We start from the raw sequence: 19,812 nt of genomic DNA, 5'->3' as shown, positions 1-19,812 counted from the left end.
ATAGTTTCAGAGAGCTGCTGAGACCAGAAAGTATGTGGCAGAAAAGTACTGTGAAGTTCTGCTAGGACTTTTATGGAAACAATCAACGGAAGCCTGGGTGACAAAAACAAACAAAACAACAAACAAACAGACACCAAGATGCTGGAGGTTCTGAATCCATGAGGCATTTGCCAAGGAGAGCTTCATGCAGAGAGTATAATCAACCCAAGACACACACACACACACACACACACACACACACACACACACACACACACACACACACACACATGATTACATGATGAGTCAGCAACGCTTGCGAGATTGAGCATCTATCCCTTTGACACTAGAAATTGAGATATAGGACTTGGTATTTATCTTAATGTTTTTCAGTCTTGATTTGTTCCAGAATATCCTCACCTTTGCCTCATTCTTTACCTTTTGGGATATAAATACATTGTTTGTGGCATTGTGTGTTGAAAGCATGTAATTTGCTTTTTGATTTTACAGAGGATCACATTAAGAGGTTAACTTGAGTCTACAAAGGAGAGACATGGGTTCTTAAACAGTAATAAAAATGGGAAAGATTGCATGGCATTTTAAAGTTGTACTAAACGCATTTTATGCCATGATAAGCCTTTGGAGACTACAGAGTACGGTGCAGTTGTTTGGATAAGACATGTCTCTCTTAGGCACATGTATTCCAATACTTGGTCCCCATATAGTTGTGCTGTCCATGAAATTTTGGGAAGTATGACCATTCAGAATGAAGTATATCATGGATGGGTTTTGATATTTCTTAGCCTTGTCCCATTTCCACTTTTATATTTCTGTTTCATGCTTGCAACTGAGGGTTAATCTAGCAGATTCCCGATTTTGCTGCCATGCCTACCTCTTCTGCCATGTCCACCTCCTATGGTGAACTGGTGCACTCTCATCCCTCTACAAGAGGTAAGAATACACAACATTTTATAGTTGTTTTGATGGTGGTGTTTTATTACAACAGTGGAATAGCAATTGGTACACATTTGGGGGTATCTTCCTAAAGGAAACTATATTCTATTATAAAGATACCTTCTCATGCATGTTCACTGATAGTTATATTCATAATAGCCAGGATATAGAGAAAGCCACCTAAATATCCTTCTACTGATGAATAAATTGTGAAAATGTTGTATCTTTACATAATGGTATGCTTTTCACCTGTCTATAAAATTGAAATTTACAGGTAAATGGATAGAGCTGGAAATAATCATTCTGAGTGGGGAACCCAGGGTAATATAAAACATATGGTTCATACAGTCAAAATGGTATAAATCAAAAATAGAGTTCTGAAGGACAATAAAATTATACACACTTCACTGCACAGTATCACATCCATTTCTCCTGTTTTTTAACATCCAGCAAAAATGCATGCCTCCATGTCTCTATCCAAAAATTCATGTCTCCACGCCTCCATCCCACAAGTTAATTATGGGGCATGTCTGCCTTAACACTTAGACAGAGAAGGAAAGTATGTGAACAAAAGGATTCACAGAGTAAGACAGCATGGGTCACGGGTGAGATCTTCTCTCTACTTTTACTTGCCCTTGAGAAGTATTTCTGACTCATGATAACCCCATGGGTAATTTTGGTGGATAGTCTTTTACAATAAGGTGCTTACAAAAATGGAAATTTCATTTTGCAGGCTAATATTTTAATTGACAGTAGGAATAAAGAATAATTTACTCTCCTGTCCATCTGTGCTGGAAGTGAGCTTCCCTCTCTTAGTTTCAGAACCCAAAGTCTAGTACAGATCATACTGTAACTGGCTACAGGGTGATCACAGTCCTCCATATGAACATCTCTTCAAAATTCTTACAGCACAGGTTTATCAAATGTTTTGTGCTTGATTTGCTAACAATTTTTTTAAATTATAATATGTAGAAATAGCCTTCAGGAAGACAATAAATTAGTGACTTGCTTATACACACATATGTGTGTGTATATATATATATATATATATATATATATATATATATATATATTGAAATATTAGGCAATAAAAAGTATCAAAATAATAGAAATATGATGTCATTTGTGAATTTTTATTTATTTTGTATGTTTCCATGTATGTATTTATTTTTGAGTGGCTGAGCACACATGCCACAGCAAGTGTTGAAGCCAGAGGTCTACTGTCTCAGAAAATTCTTTTACCTTTTGTACCATTGCAAGATTCAGAGATTAAATTTTGGTCATCAGGACTGTATGAAAGCACCTCTACACACTTTGTCATTTCCTCAGTCCCTAGTTCATAGCTTGCTATACATATATGCACGTTTGAAATAGTTGTTTGCTCCCTATGTACTTGCTCTAACTTTGGACCTACTAATTTCTTATTTTCCTAAGGCATAGAAAACTTCATTAAAATTTCCTGATCACAGATTAACACATATGCAAATTCATTCTATATTTGGGGTTGAATATCATGCTCAACTTTGTGATGAAATAAACACACTAAACAGAAGAAAAAGCTGCTGTAGGAAGATCAAGAATTGTTGGTGTTTAGCGCTAGCACATTTATGTCTGATAATCATTTAAGCAATATGTGCTGTTGAGTTATATAATCTATTAAACAATATTATGTTAAAGTATGGTATAGAAATTACTCCCTAACCAGTAATTAATTTAAATTTAATATCACATCATATTTTCTTGAATAAAACCCTTGCAGGTGACAACACAGCTAACTAGCCAGTGGAGTTAACTTGCTTCCAAAGCCCCTGATAATGGGGTATTTATGAAGAGTACAAGTGGAGGCTTTAAGATTAGCTGTGCACACCAGGTGGTAACTGACAATTATATGACACTATAATAGACTACAATAGTTGTGTGTTTTGAAGTTTTTATTAAATGGAATTATATTAACAAAATAATTTAAGACCTGTCATTTTTCCTCTTCAATATAAATGGAATTGCAAAACCTTGTGATTTAGAGCATCATTTCAAAGCAAATAATTTTCATAGTCATTGTCATCTACTAAAACGGAACATGTATTTTATCCACTTTCCTATTCTTTCGCTGTGTTTTGATTTACCCCACGGTTTTTATAAACAGCTCAAACTTTGCATTTTCTTCCATCTTATTCTGTGTTTTCTGGAAACACCCATCAACTATATTTCCTCCCATTTTACCCCTGTGCTTTTATGAAGCATCTCATCCACTTCACTTCCTTCCACGTGTCCATGGAAAATTGCTTCTCATTTGTGCTCAGTTTGTTCCTCCATGTTTAGTTGAGAGTATGGCACCAGTGCACAGAGCTGACCTCGATGCCTGCAAAGAACTCACCACAGTTGGCCTCATCGGAGGCATCTGCACAGTCTGGGTCCTCATCACAGACCCACAGCTTGGAGATGCAGTGCTTTGTAGTCTTACATTGGAAGTAGTCAGGAGAGCAGCTGTTTTCAGCTTAAGGGGAAGATAATGTGTAATATTCAGCATGAATGGATACTTTATTTATATATTAAAAAAAGCAATTAGGCAACTACTTAATACAGTACAATGAAGACTCCTCTTTTCATTAACGGGATACTAAGCAGAGGAAGCAGAACTTTTTATTTTCTTTATTGTGCACCCAGTTCCCTCCCACACTGGAAGTAGAAAGCAAGCATATTTTTGTGATGATATACAAATAAAATCAGAATTTAACAAAGAGCTACAGGTTATGTATTTAGAAATTGCTTTTTAAGTTGGAGAATTCAGTCTCTCTAAGTCACCTTTCAAATATATATTTAGAGTTCATCCTAATTTAGCTTATAATCGCCAAATGACTAACCCCATAAGACATTAAATGAATGAGGAAAAATTTAAAAGCATAAAATTTAGTGAAAATCTTCAGGATTTGTGTGGAACTTCAGAAAGAGTGGTAAAGGCTTGACTCAAACTGTAAACCACATTGCTATCCTGGCCACTTCCCTGTACCCACTGAGAGACTGGCCAGCTATTCTAACTCTATTTATAACACGGCATCTTAAACAAATTGCTGCCTTACTGAAGGACAGAAATATTCACTGCAGCTTGGTTGAAAACCTGCAATTTGTCAGGTGCTCTGTCTTTCAGGCTCTCTCTCTCTCTCTCTCTCTCTCTCTCTCTCTCTCTCTCTCTCTCTCTCTCTCTCTCTCTCTCTCTGTGTGTGTGTGTGTGTGTGTGTGTGTGTGTGTACATGAAAACATGACTATCTATCCATTCTTGCATGTCAAATAGAGTATTTCTCCTTCTTTAAATATATTTGAGTTTTAGATGAAAATGGGAGTAGAATGTGACAAAAGTAATTTACCTTTTTGTTTGTTTGTTTGTTTGTTTGGGCTTTTGTTTTGTTTTGTTTTTCGTAACAGTGTTTTTCGGTGAAGCCTTGGCTGTCCTGGACTCATTATGTAGACCAGGCTGTCTGCAAACTGACAGAGATCTGCCCCCCTCTGCCTTCCTGAGTGCCCGGATTGCAGGCACTCATCACCTTGCCTGGCTACTATTACTGTTTTTAGTAGACTTTAAGGCTTATAACATAAAGTATAACTTTTAACTAATTTCATTTCATATTGCATAATTTTAATGAGTATTTTATGGAAGAAAACTTCTAATCAAAATGGAGCTGATTTCCCATAACTCATTAATCAATAAGCATAAAGCAAGTACACTTAATAAGAGGGAAAAGTCAATTTATAGGAAAATGCCATATAATAAACTGCTATGTTGCTTTGGTGCTCTGCTTTAGAGTGAGCATATCCTGTTCATGTCAGTTTCCAGGTAGCTCTCAAAATAAAGATTAGCCATATCTTTATTTTTTCCCTCAGTTTTATGTAGAACTTCTTACATAGTGCATTGTAATTGACATTATTTATTTGTTTTGTTTCTTGTCCATAGTTTTCTCTTGTTCCTCTATACTGTGTGACTTTTTGAAGACTAATGTTTGTTCTAGTTTCCGTTAGGAATCAAAAGTCCCATCAGATGACATTCTGAGTGACTTACGGCAGTCCCTTTCATCTTCTTCGTCGCCACAGTCATCTTGTCCGTTACACCTGAGATTTACTGGGATACATTTCTTGTTGATGGTACACTTGAACTGACCGGGCAGGCAGACATGCGTGTCTAAGACAAGAGGACAAAATACTCTGACCTGAGGCCCATGCTTGTATTTAAATCAGCGCAGTAATAAGCAATCAAGACTCAGGTATATGAGTGCAGGTTAGTCACCTACCACAGTTAAGTTCATCCGAGTTGTCACCACAGTCATTCTCGCCATCACAGATGAAAGCAGGGAGCGCACAGAGTCCTGTGCCACACTGGAACCTGCCTGGTTGGCACTTAAATTCAGCTGGGAGAGAAAGCACACAGGCATTACACATGGCGGTCTACGGTTCTGACTTCGTCAACAGAGCTTTTCCGGCTGGGTTCTGGTACTTTGCATGCAAGACGTCCTGAGCACGAAAGGAAAAGCCTCCAGTCTAGACACCTATTAAACCTTGTGAACATCTAGGCGATGCACGAGGCAGATGGCCACCCAGCTTGGCTTGCTCTTCTTCATCAAGTCCCTTAGCAGAGGACGAACTAGAAAGATATCAACCTGACGGCTACAATTTAAGAAAATAACTGAGGGGCTGGGAGGTAGTACCACTGTTAGTAAAATGCTGAACAAGCTAGAGAACCTGAGTTCAAAGCCGAGAGGCCATGTTAACAGGTGTTCATAGGGCCTACACTTACAGCCCTGGTACTGGGATAGTAAAAACACGTTAATTCCTGAGGGATGCTAACCAGTGACCCTAGCATATTCACCGAGTCCCAGGTGAAGAGTCTCATTTGAGGAAGAAACTGAACATTGACCTCTGACTTCCACATGCACATATCTTCACACAATTATTCACACAGACATGCATGCATATATACATGTGGAAACATACACATGTACAAATATTCACACACACACACAGACACACACACACACCAGGAGAGCATTCAATAGTGACTTCATCTCTGTACAAGGCTGTTGCTAAAATAACTGGAGTAAAGAGCTTTCACTCTAGTCCATTTTTTAAAATTATTTTTCCTTTCTGCTTTGCTGCCTGCGATGTACTTGAGGCCTCAGGACACATTCTTTGGCGCTAACTTAATCCCTCCTGTGCTTTTCATATTTAGAACATGCTTTGTTTTGATATTCATTACATACAGTGTTTTGATATAGTAAAATATTTTACCTATCATTTACCTTATTATAACAAACCATTTGAAAGTGGTAGCATTTTCTTTTGAAACATGCTTTAGTTATATGGAAGGAGTGGTAACAAATACAGAAGATCTACTTAGATCTATTCTGTGTTAGGTGTTAAGTAAGGCTTATAATGCAGATTTTTATTTATACAAAATTATAGCCTCACATGACCATTTAAAAGTAGGAAAACCATGTGTGTTGACAGTAATAATTCAATCCAAAAGCAACAATTTTCCAGAGGTGGACACCAGGTTGAGAGCCACATCTGACCCTGAAGCTGTCACGTGTCCCATATTACTTAAAATAAAGCACAATTTTTTAAATTCATGGATACCGTGGATTATTAATTACTGGCTGCTAGGTCAATACTAGGCTCTGTGCTAACTCAAATTGTGGAATAAATCATGACTGAAATTTTAAACTTGATTTATGGTACTGTGGAAAACTTTAAGTTCTCTAAAACGTAAGTTGCAATATATATTATAGTTCCTTAATATAAAACTCTCTTTTTTTTTTTTTTTTTTTTTTTACTGTAAAGTCTGTTAACTGCAGAACTGCATGGTATGTAAATATTCCACGATTTTTCCTGTTAGTTCACACTCATTTTTCTTTAATAGCTTTCTGCTTTGTTTTATTTTTGTTATATTAACAGCTCTCCCAATAAAAGAGTTACATAATTTCAATTAATGTTTGAGCAATGACTCAGGGCCTAAAGGCATAGCTAAGAGATTAAGAGTAGTGGCTGTTCCTCTAGAGGACTTGGGTTCAGTTATCAGCAGTCACATGGCAGCTCACAACCTCTGTGACTCTAGGGAATCCAGTGCCCACTTTGGGCCAGCACCGGCACTGTGTGCATGTGGTATACAGACACACATGTAGACAAAACACCCGTATACTTAAAATGAATATGAATAAATATTTTAAAAAGTTGAAACACAAAAAGAAAAAATGGAGGTTAGTGTGATGCTTGTTTTTTTATTTTGTTTTATTTTTGTTTATTTGTTTGTTTTTGAGACAGAGTTTCTCTATGTAGCCTTGGCTGTCCTGGACTCACTTTGTAGACCAGGATGGCTTCGAACTCACAGAGATCCGCCTGCCGCTACCTCCATGACTGCTGGCATTATGAGTGTGTGCTACCTTGCCTGGATTAGTGTGATGTTAATACGTGTCTTTGGAATGATTTGGATGAATTAAAGCATTATACCAAATGTAATTGGCACTTGTAAGGACAGAGAATTCCTGCTCACTGTGTTATTACAAATAGCACTATGTAAGTTTTCAAGTGTGTAAGAATTGAATCAGGCCTCCTTGCTTTTTTAGATGAGGTTACAGCCTCTTGGTATGAATATATACAAATTATGATGCACACTGGCTGCTAGGTCCAGAGGTTCAGTTCCAGGCATCAATGTGGTGGCTAAGAACTCTTTGTAACTCCAGTTCTAATGGATTTGATGCCCTCTTCTGGCCTCCAGGGGCACTGCGCAGATGTTGGACACACGTATACATGGAAGTGAAATATTCATACATATAAAATAAAAAAAAAAAAAAAACATCCAAATCCTTCACACACACACACACACACACACACACACATGTATATATACATCACTTTTACTCTACCATGTCTCTAAAAGGTCTATGTCAATATATATTAAACGATTTAACTTACCAAATACAAGTAAACATTTATGTGCCAATGATCACAAAAATATAATTTTAAAATCATGATAAACTACTTTTAAAGCATGTAATGAAATATCTCTAAGAGAATGGATGAGAAACTGACCTCTAGAGCCTGGATAACAACAGCAAAATCAGACAAAGCTTATCACGTCAAACTAAAATATATTTGCAAGGAAAATGAAGCAATCATAATATAAAAGACAACCCATGAAAAAAGAGAAATGTGTAGAAAATATAAATCCTAATTATGGACTGATAGTCTCAATGCATGACAAAATTAACTCAAAAATAAATTAACAGACTAGGAAATTTTATAAAAGGGGGTAAAATACATCACTAATTAGAAAAGGACTAAATATTAAAATCATAAGAAGAAATAAGATCAAATTTATCAAAATACATATTATTTTTAAAATGACAAAGTATGCCAAATATTGGCCAAATGTTGAGAAGGAGGCTATTTGGACACTGCTGATAACAATAGAAATTAGTATGTAGCATGGGAATTCATGGGAAGCTTCTTTAAAAGTGAACTAGTACTGGCATGTTATTTATTGGTTCTGCTGTGTGCTGGAAGTTTTTTAACTACACCACTGTTTGCTGCAGTGTTGCTTCTGGTAGTGCAGTAAAGCATCACTTTATATGTACATAGACAGATGAACAAAGACATGTTACAAATAACACCGAGATATCATTCAGGCTTAAGTAAGGAGGAGCTCTTAATTGTGAGAATTTGAATGAACATAGAGAGCATTTATTATGACACATAGTCCAAGGGTAGAATGAGGAACTGTTCTTTCCTGTCATTTATATATAAAGTTTTAAAACAAAAATCCAAACTTGAGCAAACAAAGAGTAAAATGGTGGTTAATAGGGGCTAGGGAATGGAAGACCGAGGAGAAATGAACCACAGGACACAAAATTCATTTAGACAAGAGGAATAAGTTCCAGAGATGGATAACACATTGTAATGCCTATGCTTAGTAACAACAAACTATATGCTTGATTGCTAAGAAAGATGCTTAGTGTTCTCAAGGCAAAATCAATCATGAGGTCACAAGATAATGTATATGCTAAATGTCATGAATAGACCATTGATGTTTGTACATATATAAGAATATATATTTATAAAACTTTCTTTTTGAATTAAAATACAGCATGCAAATACTTATGTTTAGCTAGGATAAGGACCATACACCATCTTTTAAATAGCAATGCATCTTCTTTGAATTTTTCGAACAAACATATAAACATTTGACATTATACATTCTGAAAGGACACAACTGGGAGAAACTTTTGTTAACTGTCTACTTAACTTTTCATACCAGTGAGTTAGGTGATATTTTAAAGTTACAAATAGAATTCAAAATGTGCAAATACTAAAGAGAAAAATCACTGTGATGCTGACTTTACTGTAGATCTTTAGGGTGCCGTTTTCCTCAACAATAGTGTTTCTGGTCAACAAAGGACAACATTATCAGGAGCATGCCGTTTTTTTCTCAATCAACAAAGTCAAATTGTATTTCGTACTTTATTTACTACATCATGGAAAATCTTTTTTTTTTTTCTTGAGGAGAAAATAATTTTCTTACAACAAATGAGTCTTAGTTAGTGTTCATCATCATCCATAGGATTCCTTCTTTTGAGATTTTTCTCTAATTTTAAAAAGAATAATTTGATGATAATTTTATACCTGGTGTCCACAAGTCCTTTTAATCATTCATCGTCTAACATTTTGAAAATAAAATCTTTTAACAATGTTTCAAAAATCAAAGAGGGATGAATTTTTTTTTCAAATAAAATGCAAAATATTAGAAAACCAATGGCTTTCATTTTATTTCTCATCAAAATCATGGCTTATTGCTTTCCACATATGAAGAGAATATGTGAAAAACAATTCATTTAAATTATAAACTGAAGATACAAAGCAGCTTTATAATTGTGATAGGAAGTTCTACAGAGGTAAATAATCACCTTCCACTTCAACAGTATTCTGTTTCTCTTCAGTACAAAGCTTAGGATCTTGGATTCTACTGTGAATGCCAATCAAGGCCAACTTACGGCTCAATTGTCAAATTGGAGTCAGGACAACCATGCACTGAGACCCTGAAGGAATTATCAGGATTGACTGCAAGCATCTTCAGCTCCACAGAAAAGAATTGGAATGACCTATGGAGTGAACTATAACAGGCTTTCCAGCAAGGCTTCTGATTGCCCACTGCCACCTCAGTTAGCAATGACGGCTAACCTACAGTCTCTAACCACAGCGATGACACTGAAGGATGCATTTTACACTATCTACTAAGTGCAGATTAAACCAACTCACAGTAAATAAAAATTAGTGTTGAAAAAGTCTGACTCCTCAGTTTTCAAGATTTTAACACAGACAGAGAAAGATACAAGTTTCGGTCCCTTATATGTAAAGGGATTTCTGCATCTTGCCCATTTGTATTTCAAATTTGGTGAATATGTTAAGTCAAAAATCACAACAAGCACTATCCTACTGACCATTGTGTACCAAAGGTTTTATTCAGGAAAAATAAATAAATAAAGGCAAAATCAAGAAATTGCAACCATTTCTCTTTACATTGTTAAATAAGAGTTTCAAGATAAAACTTTTCCAATTTCAAAGATGGGAACTTATGGGAAAAAATGCCTCCGTCAAAGCCTGGATGATTGATACCCTATGAGCATATACAGGGGGAGGAAGTCCCCCTCAGTCACAGTCATAGGGGAGGGGAGTAAGGGGAAAATGGAAGGGAGGGAGGAATGGGAGGATACAAGGGAGAGGATAACCATTGAGATATAATATGAATAAATTAATAAAATAAAATAAAAAAAAAAGAACTCTAAAATGTAAACCCAGGGTTCTGATTACTCACGGCAGTCATCAGGCTCATCTGATCCGTCACCACAATCATCCACAGTGTCACATTTCCACCAGAAAGGGATGCACTTATCAGTTTTGCATCGAAACTTAAAAAACAAAGGTAGGAAAAGAATGTTGATAAACTTAATACATGGACAAGTGTATTAATGCACAGTCTGGTGTGTCCACAGCTATTCTCGCTGTCATTATGGAGCTGGCATGACTTTAGAGCTTCCACAAGAAGGAACGAATGAACAAACCTCCACATGAGCTGGCAGGAAATTTCACTGCTCAGAACACCCTGGTGATTAAATCCTGGGTGACTAACAACACCCTCTGTGACTGAGCTCATGCATTTACATATTGTCTCAAGGGCTCTTTTACTCACAAAAGGCAGCTAAATAGCTGCTGCTGAGAGTAAGTGGCTATAAAAGCCTCAAACATTTATCTGCTGCCATATAGATAATGTCTGTCAACACTCAATAAGGTAAAATTGGGCCAGGGCTATCAGGAAGAGATATCGATGTGAACGTGAAATAATTCAATAAATTTGAATTAATTGAAGAGAATTGCATTTTATTAAGAATCTTCCCTAAGAATCTCACTAAGAGACTTCAGTGATAATCAGGTCAGCTCTTAATCTTTAGATGCTCCACATACAAGCGGAAGATTCTTTCCAGCTGAACAATCACGATATTTCAATTTCATGATGCTTTCAAACCAAACCAAACAAAATAAAACAACAAAAAACTACATAAGATCAGAATTTGTAGCTGCCCAAATAAGTATTATTGATACTTCTCCAAGATAGCAATCAATACAGTTATTTTCAATTATTAAAATTATTTAAAAACATATTCATTAAAAGGAGTAGGACTGAATACGCCCAGAGTACAAGTATGCTTATGTGAGAATTTCTTCATAAAAATCTATTATTTGAGCAAGTAATAAAGTTTACATGTTTTAAATGTACATGATTTAGAAAGATAGGGAGAGGAAATTCACATTAAAATTTGAAAAGGTGGAACAGTATGGTCACATGTTTCTTTTATAATAAGTTTAATATGATAACTTAAAATGCTAGTCACTGAAAGCTCCAATGACAGATGCTACTTGTTTTTAAATCCTTCCATTTAAAATGCCAAAAGTAGCTGGACACAGTGGCACATGCCTGTAATCCTAGCACTTGGCTGGCAGAGGCAGGCAGATCTCTGTGAGTTCAATGCCAGCCTGGTCTAAAAAGCAAGTCGAGTATAACCAAAGCACTGAGGTTTCACAGAGAAACTCTGTCTCAAAAATAAAATAAAATACCCAAAAGAGGGCTGGGTATGGTGGCACAGGCCATTAATCCAAGCACTCTGGAGGCAGAGGCAGGCAGATCACTTTGAGTTTGAGGCCCGTCTGGTCTACAAAGTGAGTCTAGGACAGCCAAGGCTACACAGAGAAACCCTGGCTTGAAAAACCAAAACCAAAACAAAACAAAACAAAAACACAAACCAGCCACGACAAAGGTAGAATGTGGCAGAAGTAATTCAACCTTGACTTTTTGTATTAATTTTTAAAGAGAAGATTGATTAAGGAAAGCAGTCTGTTGGCATTCTTTCCTGGCAATATTGACTTATGGGCAATTTGGTATATGAGTCATTTAATAAAGAAAGGCTTGAAGAAATTATAGCATACTCTCTCTGTGAGGAAGGAGTTCTGAGCCTCAGTTGACACAGTAAGCCAGGGCATAAAACTGTTTAGTCACTTGATTTTTCTTTTTGCGTTTTCTTTTAAGAAACAATCTCATTTAGCACAGGATTCCATCAATCTTGGTAGACAGCTAAGGATGACTTTGAAATTCAGCTCCTCTGACCTCCATATCCCATATGTGAGATTATAGCTATGTGTCTCTATGTCGGGTGTTAATGTGACGCAGGGCATTGATCTACACATGAGGCAAACACCCTACCCACTTAGTACTCCATGCCCTGAATTGTTTCTAGTGCAAGCTTTAACTCTGTACAACTAGGAACACGACCCAAAGGCCCATTTGATCCTTAGTGACCTTGGGAAATTGACAATTTACTTTTAACTAATATTTAAATTAATAAATGAAAGCAATTTTTTTTTTTTTGGAACAGAGAACTCGTGTATCTGAAGTAGCTGGCATTAAATCACTAAAAATAATTAATAAATAAATATAGTGAATCTCTTTTGATCAACATAGTCTTTATTTTATTTGTTGGAGACAGGTTCTCACTATGTAGCTCTGCCTATCTTGGAACTTACTATGCAGACCTGCCTGTCGTTTAACTCAAATACATCCACCTGCCTCTACCTCCCAAGTGCTGGAATTAAAGGTGTGTGTCACTATACCAAATTTCTTCCATATTTTATAAAACAGCTTGTATTCATTCTGATTTAGAAACATTAGGTGAATACATTTCTAAAAGTTATTTTCTTTCTGAAATGTCATACATCAATTTTCATGCAAAGGATTTGGCATGGAAAAACCGTAACATGAAAATATTGCTTCAGTTCAATTATGTTTAATAGAAATGGATATGAAGTCTGTTTGTTAATTTAAAATGCAATTGCTTTAGTAAGAAAGCCTTTGTTGTTAGCAAACGCTGAATGAGTCAAAATATCGTCCAGCTATTCTGCATAGAATTATAAATACAAGAGTACATTTCTTTCTTGTAGAAATGTGGGGAGGGGAAAACTGATCACTAGCCTTAGGGGGAAATCTCTGTATTCTACTGATTTTTTATAATTGGCCTAGCCTGTGGTCATGTCTGTTGTGTTTTTCATAAGTTACCAGTGGGAAAAATCCCTTTATAGATAGTTGACACTTTGGGGAGATGAGGCTGAGTCTGAAAGCAATGGCCCTGAACATTAAATATTTCCAGTCATTACAGCGTATCAACGCATATTAGTAAGAAGATTCCAGGTCTTCTGAGTATCTTCAGAATATCTCCGATTAAGAGGGAGAATTTCTAATACATACTTAAACATCACTAAATATATCTGATTTAAACAGAAAACTACTGTTCAAATTATATGTAATATGACATTCTGCTCTCATTTCAGTGTAATAAGAAGTTAAAAGAGTTTTGAGCCAAAGAAACCATGAGAAGACATGCTAACATTACATTTTAACGATAACCAATATTTTATTATTAGAGAATTTCTTCTATTTCATCTCTTGGCTTCATTTTTTCATATTTAAATTAAGTAACATTAAAAATAAAAACATAAACCATCATTGTCCCATCCGCTGCCTGCAGAGCATGAGCTTGAGAAATAGCCTTGTGAACCTGGAGTAGATGGAGGCATCTCCCCACCACACCCAAGTTTGAAAGCAGGAGTGTATGATGGTTGCATTATCTTCTCCTTACTCAAGATGCAGCGTGGTTGACTACAGGGTGGAGGATTACTGCCATGTTGTACACACTATTGAGTTAACTATTTGAGCAGGAGAAATCATCTGTAATGTAGAAAACTCAACGAGAAGGATGGCTAAGAGAAATAAATAAGAGAAAGGAAGTGTTCTCTGATAATTTTGTTAAGGAAGTTAAGCAAGAGACAGAATTCAAGGATGACACTATGGCCATCAGGAAGGCACGGAAATGTGCAGAGTCTTGATCAGTGGATGAGCAGTAAGAACTTCTAGGTCAAGGAAATCAACTGTATCCCCCATCTGGAGACATGCAGACAACACTCTCCTGAATCACCTTCCACAAAGGGATGAGCTGAACACTCAGCAAGGAGACAGTATGAATATTTATGAAGAAGTGGAAGAAGGCTGGCAAAGGACTTAGCTACTCCTGAAGAGTAACTTGGGATGTTTCCCTCAAACAGTGAAGAATTAGAGCTAACAGATGTTGGCTAAAAGCATGGAACTCAAGATGATTCAGCAACTGTTTGACTGAGAGTACCTCACCTTATGGTCCCAGGAAATGGGAATGAAATTACCCCTGGATCAATTACACAGCCAAAGAAACCTGAAGACTTGATGGTATCTTTATTTTCTGTTATATTTTATTATTTAAAATATTTTAACTTTGAATGTAGTTTGAGCATACTCTCCTCTTACCCCAAGTTTTTCTAGCTCTTGTTCCCTCCCTCATTGTCCAAATTTAAATTCTTTCTCAACAAACAAACAAACCCCCATTACAACAAATTTCCCAAATCCAAGAAAACAAAGTAAAGCAACAGCAAAAAATCCCTCAAAAAACAAACAAGAACAACAAACAAAAATAAAAACATGTAAACTGTAACCATATAAAAGTACACATAAAAGAACTGTGGAGTCCACATGCCTGTCAACTGCACTTGAACATGAGACATGTTACTCTTTTGCAGAAAATTGGTTTTTCTTCTCTCAAGAGTCATATATGATACTTCAGTTGCTAGTCTTGACCACAGTGGCTTAGTTTGCATTAATTTATTAATTAAATATATATATATATAAAACAAAATAAGATATAATAGCATAAAACAAAAACTATCAGATTGAAATTGGACAAATTGGACAAGATAAACCAGGAGAAAGAAAAGTGCCCAAGATATGGCATCGGAATCAGAATCACTCATTTATACACTCAAGAATACCATAAAAACACTAAACTGTAGGCTGTAATATAAGCTCAAAAGACCTAGTGGAAACTCATGCAGGGCCTGTTCATGCTGTCTCACACTCTGTGAATTTATACGAGCTTGGCTCATGATGATTTAGAGAGCCTTGTTTTCTTGGTGACCTCCATTTCCTCTGGCTCTTAAATTCTTTCTGCCTCCTCTTCTGAGGGATTCCTAGAGTTCTGAGGGGTAGGGATTTGAGGGTACATCCCATTTAGGGGTGTGTATTTCAAGATTCACTCTTTCAGTAATGTCTGGCTGTGTGTCTTTTGTTTGTTTTCATCTGCTACAGAAGGAAGCTTCTCTAACAATGGACACACATGGCACGATTCTCTGAGTACAGCAGGATATCAACAGGACTCATTTATAACTACATTTACATTTTTTTCTTTTCTTAGACCAGTACTATTTGGTTTTGGCCTTGGTCCCTGTGATTTCTATTCTCAGTTGCTTGATCATCTAACTGGTGCTGGGTATGGGTTCCATCTGCTGGAGTGAGCCTTAAGTCAGATCAGTTATTGGTTGGTTAATGCCACAGCTTTGTGCCACCGCTGCCCTAGGATCTCTTTCATGTACACCTCAGTAGATAAAGTGTTTGTGGCTGCCTTGGTGTTTATGTCTCTCTTTTGATAGCATGCTGAGTACCTTCCAGTACCAAAGAAGTTCGAATGTAGGGGTAATGAGTCTATGTAGCTACAAGCTTGACATCTCTGTATTCTATATGTTGTATATAGGATGTATTTATCAAAAATGCCTTGCTGTCAGTTTGTAGAGAGTAACCTATAGCCTTGGCAAAATCTGTGTCTTTTGGGAATTCCTAAGTTGCCCCTTTTCGCCACCAACTCTTTTTTTTTTTTTAATTAATTTATTCTTGTTACATCTCAATGTTTATCCCATCCCTTGTATCCTCCCATTCCTCGCCCCCCCCCCATTTTCCCATTATTCCCCTCCCCTATGACTGTTCCTGGGGGGGATTACCTCCCCCTGTATATTCTCATAGGGTATCAAGTCTCTTCTTGGCTACCTGCTGTCCTTCTTCTGAGTGCCACCAGGTCTCCCCCTCCAGGGGACATGGTCAAATGTGAGGCACCAGAGTACGTGAGAAAGTCATATCACACTCTCCACTCAACTGTGGAGAATATTCTGACCATTGGCTAGTCTTTTTATTGTTTTATTTCTTGAGACAGGGTTTCTCTGTGGAACAGCCCTGGATATCCTCCATTTACTTTGTAGGCGAGGATGGCCTTGAACTCACAGAGACCAGCCTGCCTCTGCCCCCCACCCCACAGTGCTAGGGTTAAAGGTGTGCACCACCACACCTGCCTAGGCTACCAACTCAATTAGGCATAACTCAGTCCTATCATTGAGGCTTCATTTGGTAACAAGAGATGGCTAATTGGAGATTCTACCTTCTCCAGTATTTAGTGATGTTATTTGGATCCCTTCATATATGTATATATTTTAGGACACCTCTACTATATTAGGTTTCCATCCTAACCCTCTATTACCCCTTAATTTTAGGCATCTCTGACTATATTCTCTCTCACAACCCCTCCTCCAGTTAATCCTCCCATTTCTACCTTCCCATCCATGTCTATCTATTCCTATTTCCTTTTCTATATCTGAAGACACATTGAACACAGGCTCTGGGAATCTTAGGACAGACACATTCAGTACTGAAACTGCAGCAAGAGAAAATAAAACAAAATAGAAAGGCCTTTAATCCTATAGTCACTTTCATCTATAGTTCAGAATAGGGAGGGAAGGAAAATAGATATTGATGGCAAAAGCAAAGCTAAGGGATGATTGTAGAATATTCTCTTACTATAAAGACCCTGAAGAAGATGAACTTAGTTTAAAAGAAGGGGAGATGACTGGTTTGGTAGGTGAGGCAACTACCGAAGCATTTGGTGGAAGTGTGAACTTATGAGAAGAAGGAATATTTCCAGATGACTTTGCTGTCAGATAAGTCAACTAGATAGAGAGTTTCCAACACCTTCTGTTAAGAGTTCCTATCCAAACCTTGACCTGTTAGCTGCAGAAAAGAATCTTTTCCTCCAAAGTCCAAAAAGAAAGAGGAAAATTCTCTGCTGAAACAGAAACCTAAAACACTGTTCGTCAAGTCCCACCCACAAGGTCACTATTTCTACCAAAGCTAGTAACTAGATGCATTCTTCCCTAATAAACACAGGGACACAAACTTTGTGTATATGTGTGTGTTTGTATTTGTGTGTGTGTGTAGGTACATGTGTGTACATGCCTGTGAACATTTTACATGCATATGTAGACACATACATACACACATTTACTTTTAGTTTCTTATGCAGGATTACACTTTTAAGCCTGTTTGTCCGTGGTGTTTTTGTGTTTTGTCTTTGTATTTTGGGTAATAACATAGAATTTCCTAGCTAGCAGATTTTTCCACTGATGTATAATTAATAATTATTTAGATAATAAAAATAAATTCAACTTCAAAAAATAAAACATGCATTTTGATGAACAATTTCCAAGACTAACAACGTCATCAAATAAAATTTAGACTACAATTACCACTCACAATATAAACTATAAATAGAGGATACAATACAATCCCTTGTATGGTGAATTATAGTTCAAATATGTCGAAATTCCACCTAAAAATATGGTAAGCCATACTAAGATTGATGATTTCATCACATGCAATAGTTTAAACACCTTGAAAATTCAGTTTTATTACTGATTTAAATATGAGTTTTAATAGATTTGTTATAATGTTTTAATTTTAATAAAATACATATTGGAATATTTGGGCTATTTTATTTTTGTAAGAACCATATCATTTTGCAACTATTTTGTTGTTAACAACTAAATAACAAAGCAAAATATATTAGTAGCTTTATATTGAAATTGGAATTTTTATTTTGTTTTTCTGTATTGATATATATGGTTGTGTGTGTGTGTGTGTGTGTGTGTGTGTGTGTGTGTGTGTGTGTGTGTGTGTGTGTGTACAGATAGATGTAGATATAAGGCTGTGAAAAGGCTGAGCATGCATGTGGTCCACCTTGTTCAAAGACGCCAGACGCAAACTTTGTATATTGTCTCTCGGTATGTCACCCATTTTGTTTTTTGAGACAGGCTATCTCTCTGGTCTGGGGTCCATCCAATACAAGGGATAGCTGGCTATGGTCTCCCTTCTTCTACTCTCCCTGCTCTGGGACTGAAGACCAAAGTCACTGTCCCTGTACGGGTTTTGCTTGTTTTGTTTGATGCCGTTTTGAATGTGAATTCTGAGAGGCAAGCTCTGTCTGCCTTGAACGTGAGAAAAGTGCTTTATCAACTGAGAAAATGATGTAGCCTCTCAAATTTTGATTTTTTTTTTAAATCGGAATGTTTCATGGTGTGAGTCTTAACTACTTAGGTTATTTGCTTTGTTTCAATTTCAGACTCACTGACAACTGTGTTCATTTGCTCAGTGGTCTTTCCAAAAGTACTATAATGGAGAAGTTTTCTTTTGCAATACCAGAAGGGAATATGAAGGAACAACTGCAGGATCAACATGGAGGATAGCATTGGCTGTATTATCCCTGCAGTCAGGCAGACAAACTGATAAATACATCTACCACTTATATCACATATATGTATATGTACACATATTTGTGCACTGTTATATGTATAGCATATATATCTATATATTAAGATGAAAATTGGAAATTTCACTAGATAATGTTATTACAAAATTTATTTCTAAATGAAAAAAGTTAAGTTCTCCTTTAAATTTTACTCGTACATATAATGTGGTTGTTGATATTATTCTCCACAGTGGTTTGAATTCCCACAGCATATACTCTGTACAGAAAACAAAGTCTTTGGCCTCTGGTTTCAGACCAATACCAGAACCTCCTTGCAGCAGCTAAAACAAGTACACAGTCAAGAACCCACCTGCAGTAAGGGTGATGTTAACTACAACTATTGTGTCTGAGGACTTGTGTCCATTTAATTATCATAACGATGTTTTGAAAATATTATTCCTTTTATTTGTAGTATCTTCCAAATTTCATTTTGAAAGGTAATTGTCTCATAAAGCAGTGGACATTTGTTCAAGTGACCAGGGTTTTCTGCTTAAAAATGAATGTTTCTCTTTCTGGAAAAATATGGTCAATATTTGGGACTCCACCTTCTCCAGTATTCCTTTTCCTTTAACTGTGACTTGTATTTATTTTGGTTGTTTTACCTCCATATAAATTTAAACTACTTTTGCCAAATAATTGTATCTGTTTCTATTTATACTATATACTTAGCTCTGCTATTGAAACTTTGCTGTGCCCTTAAATGTCATGAAGATATAATCATTACAGCACACATAATAGGAATGCTAGCCCATATGTTCTCTTAATATGCCCTCTGATTGCTCACCACTTGTCTTAACTAACTGTAGCA

At 36.4% G+C, this 19,812-nt stretch overlaps 1 protein-coding gene across 1 annotated transcript in view; it reads right to left on the bottom strand.

Moving 5' to 3' along the window:
- The window catches only part of Lrp1b (LDL receptor related protein 1B), a 1,950,158-nt gene that overhangs the window by 181,871 nt on the left and 1,748,475 nt on the right, over nt 1–19,812 (bottom strand). Inside the window, exons 63-66 of the mRNA XM_051166335.1 lie at nt 10,787–10,880; nt 5,214–5,330; nt 4,985–5,104; nt 3,308–3,427 (exon numbers count right to left, since the gene is read on the bottom strand). Of these exons, the coding sequence (XP_051022292.1) occupies nt 3,308–3,427; nt 4,985–5,104; nt 5,214–5,330; nt 10,787–10,880 (451 nt within the window). The remainder of the gene's footprint in view (nt 1–3,307; nt 3,428–4,984; nt 5,105–5,213; nt 5,331–10,786; nt 10,881–19,812) is intronic.

Source organism: Acomys russatus, chromosome 24 (assembly GCF_903995435.1).
Source record: "Acomys russatus chromosome 24, mAcoRus1.1, whole genome shotgun sequence".
NCBI classification, from domain to species: domain Eukaryota; kingdom Metazoa; phylum Chordata; class Mammalia; order Rodentia; family Muridae; genus Acomys; species Acomys russatus.
Note: the sequence above shows the minus strand (reverse complement) of the source record. Positions and strands in the feature narration are given on the sequence as shown.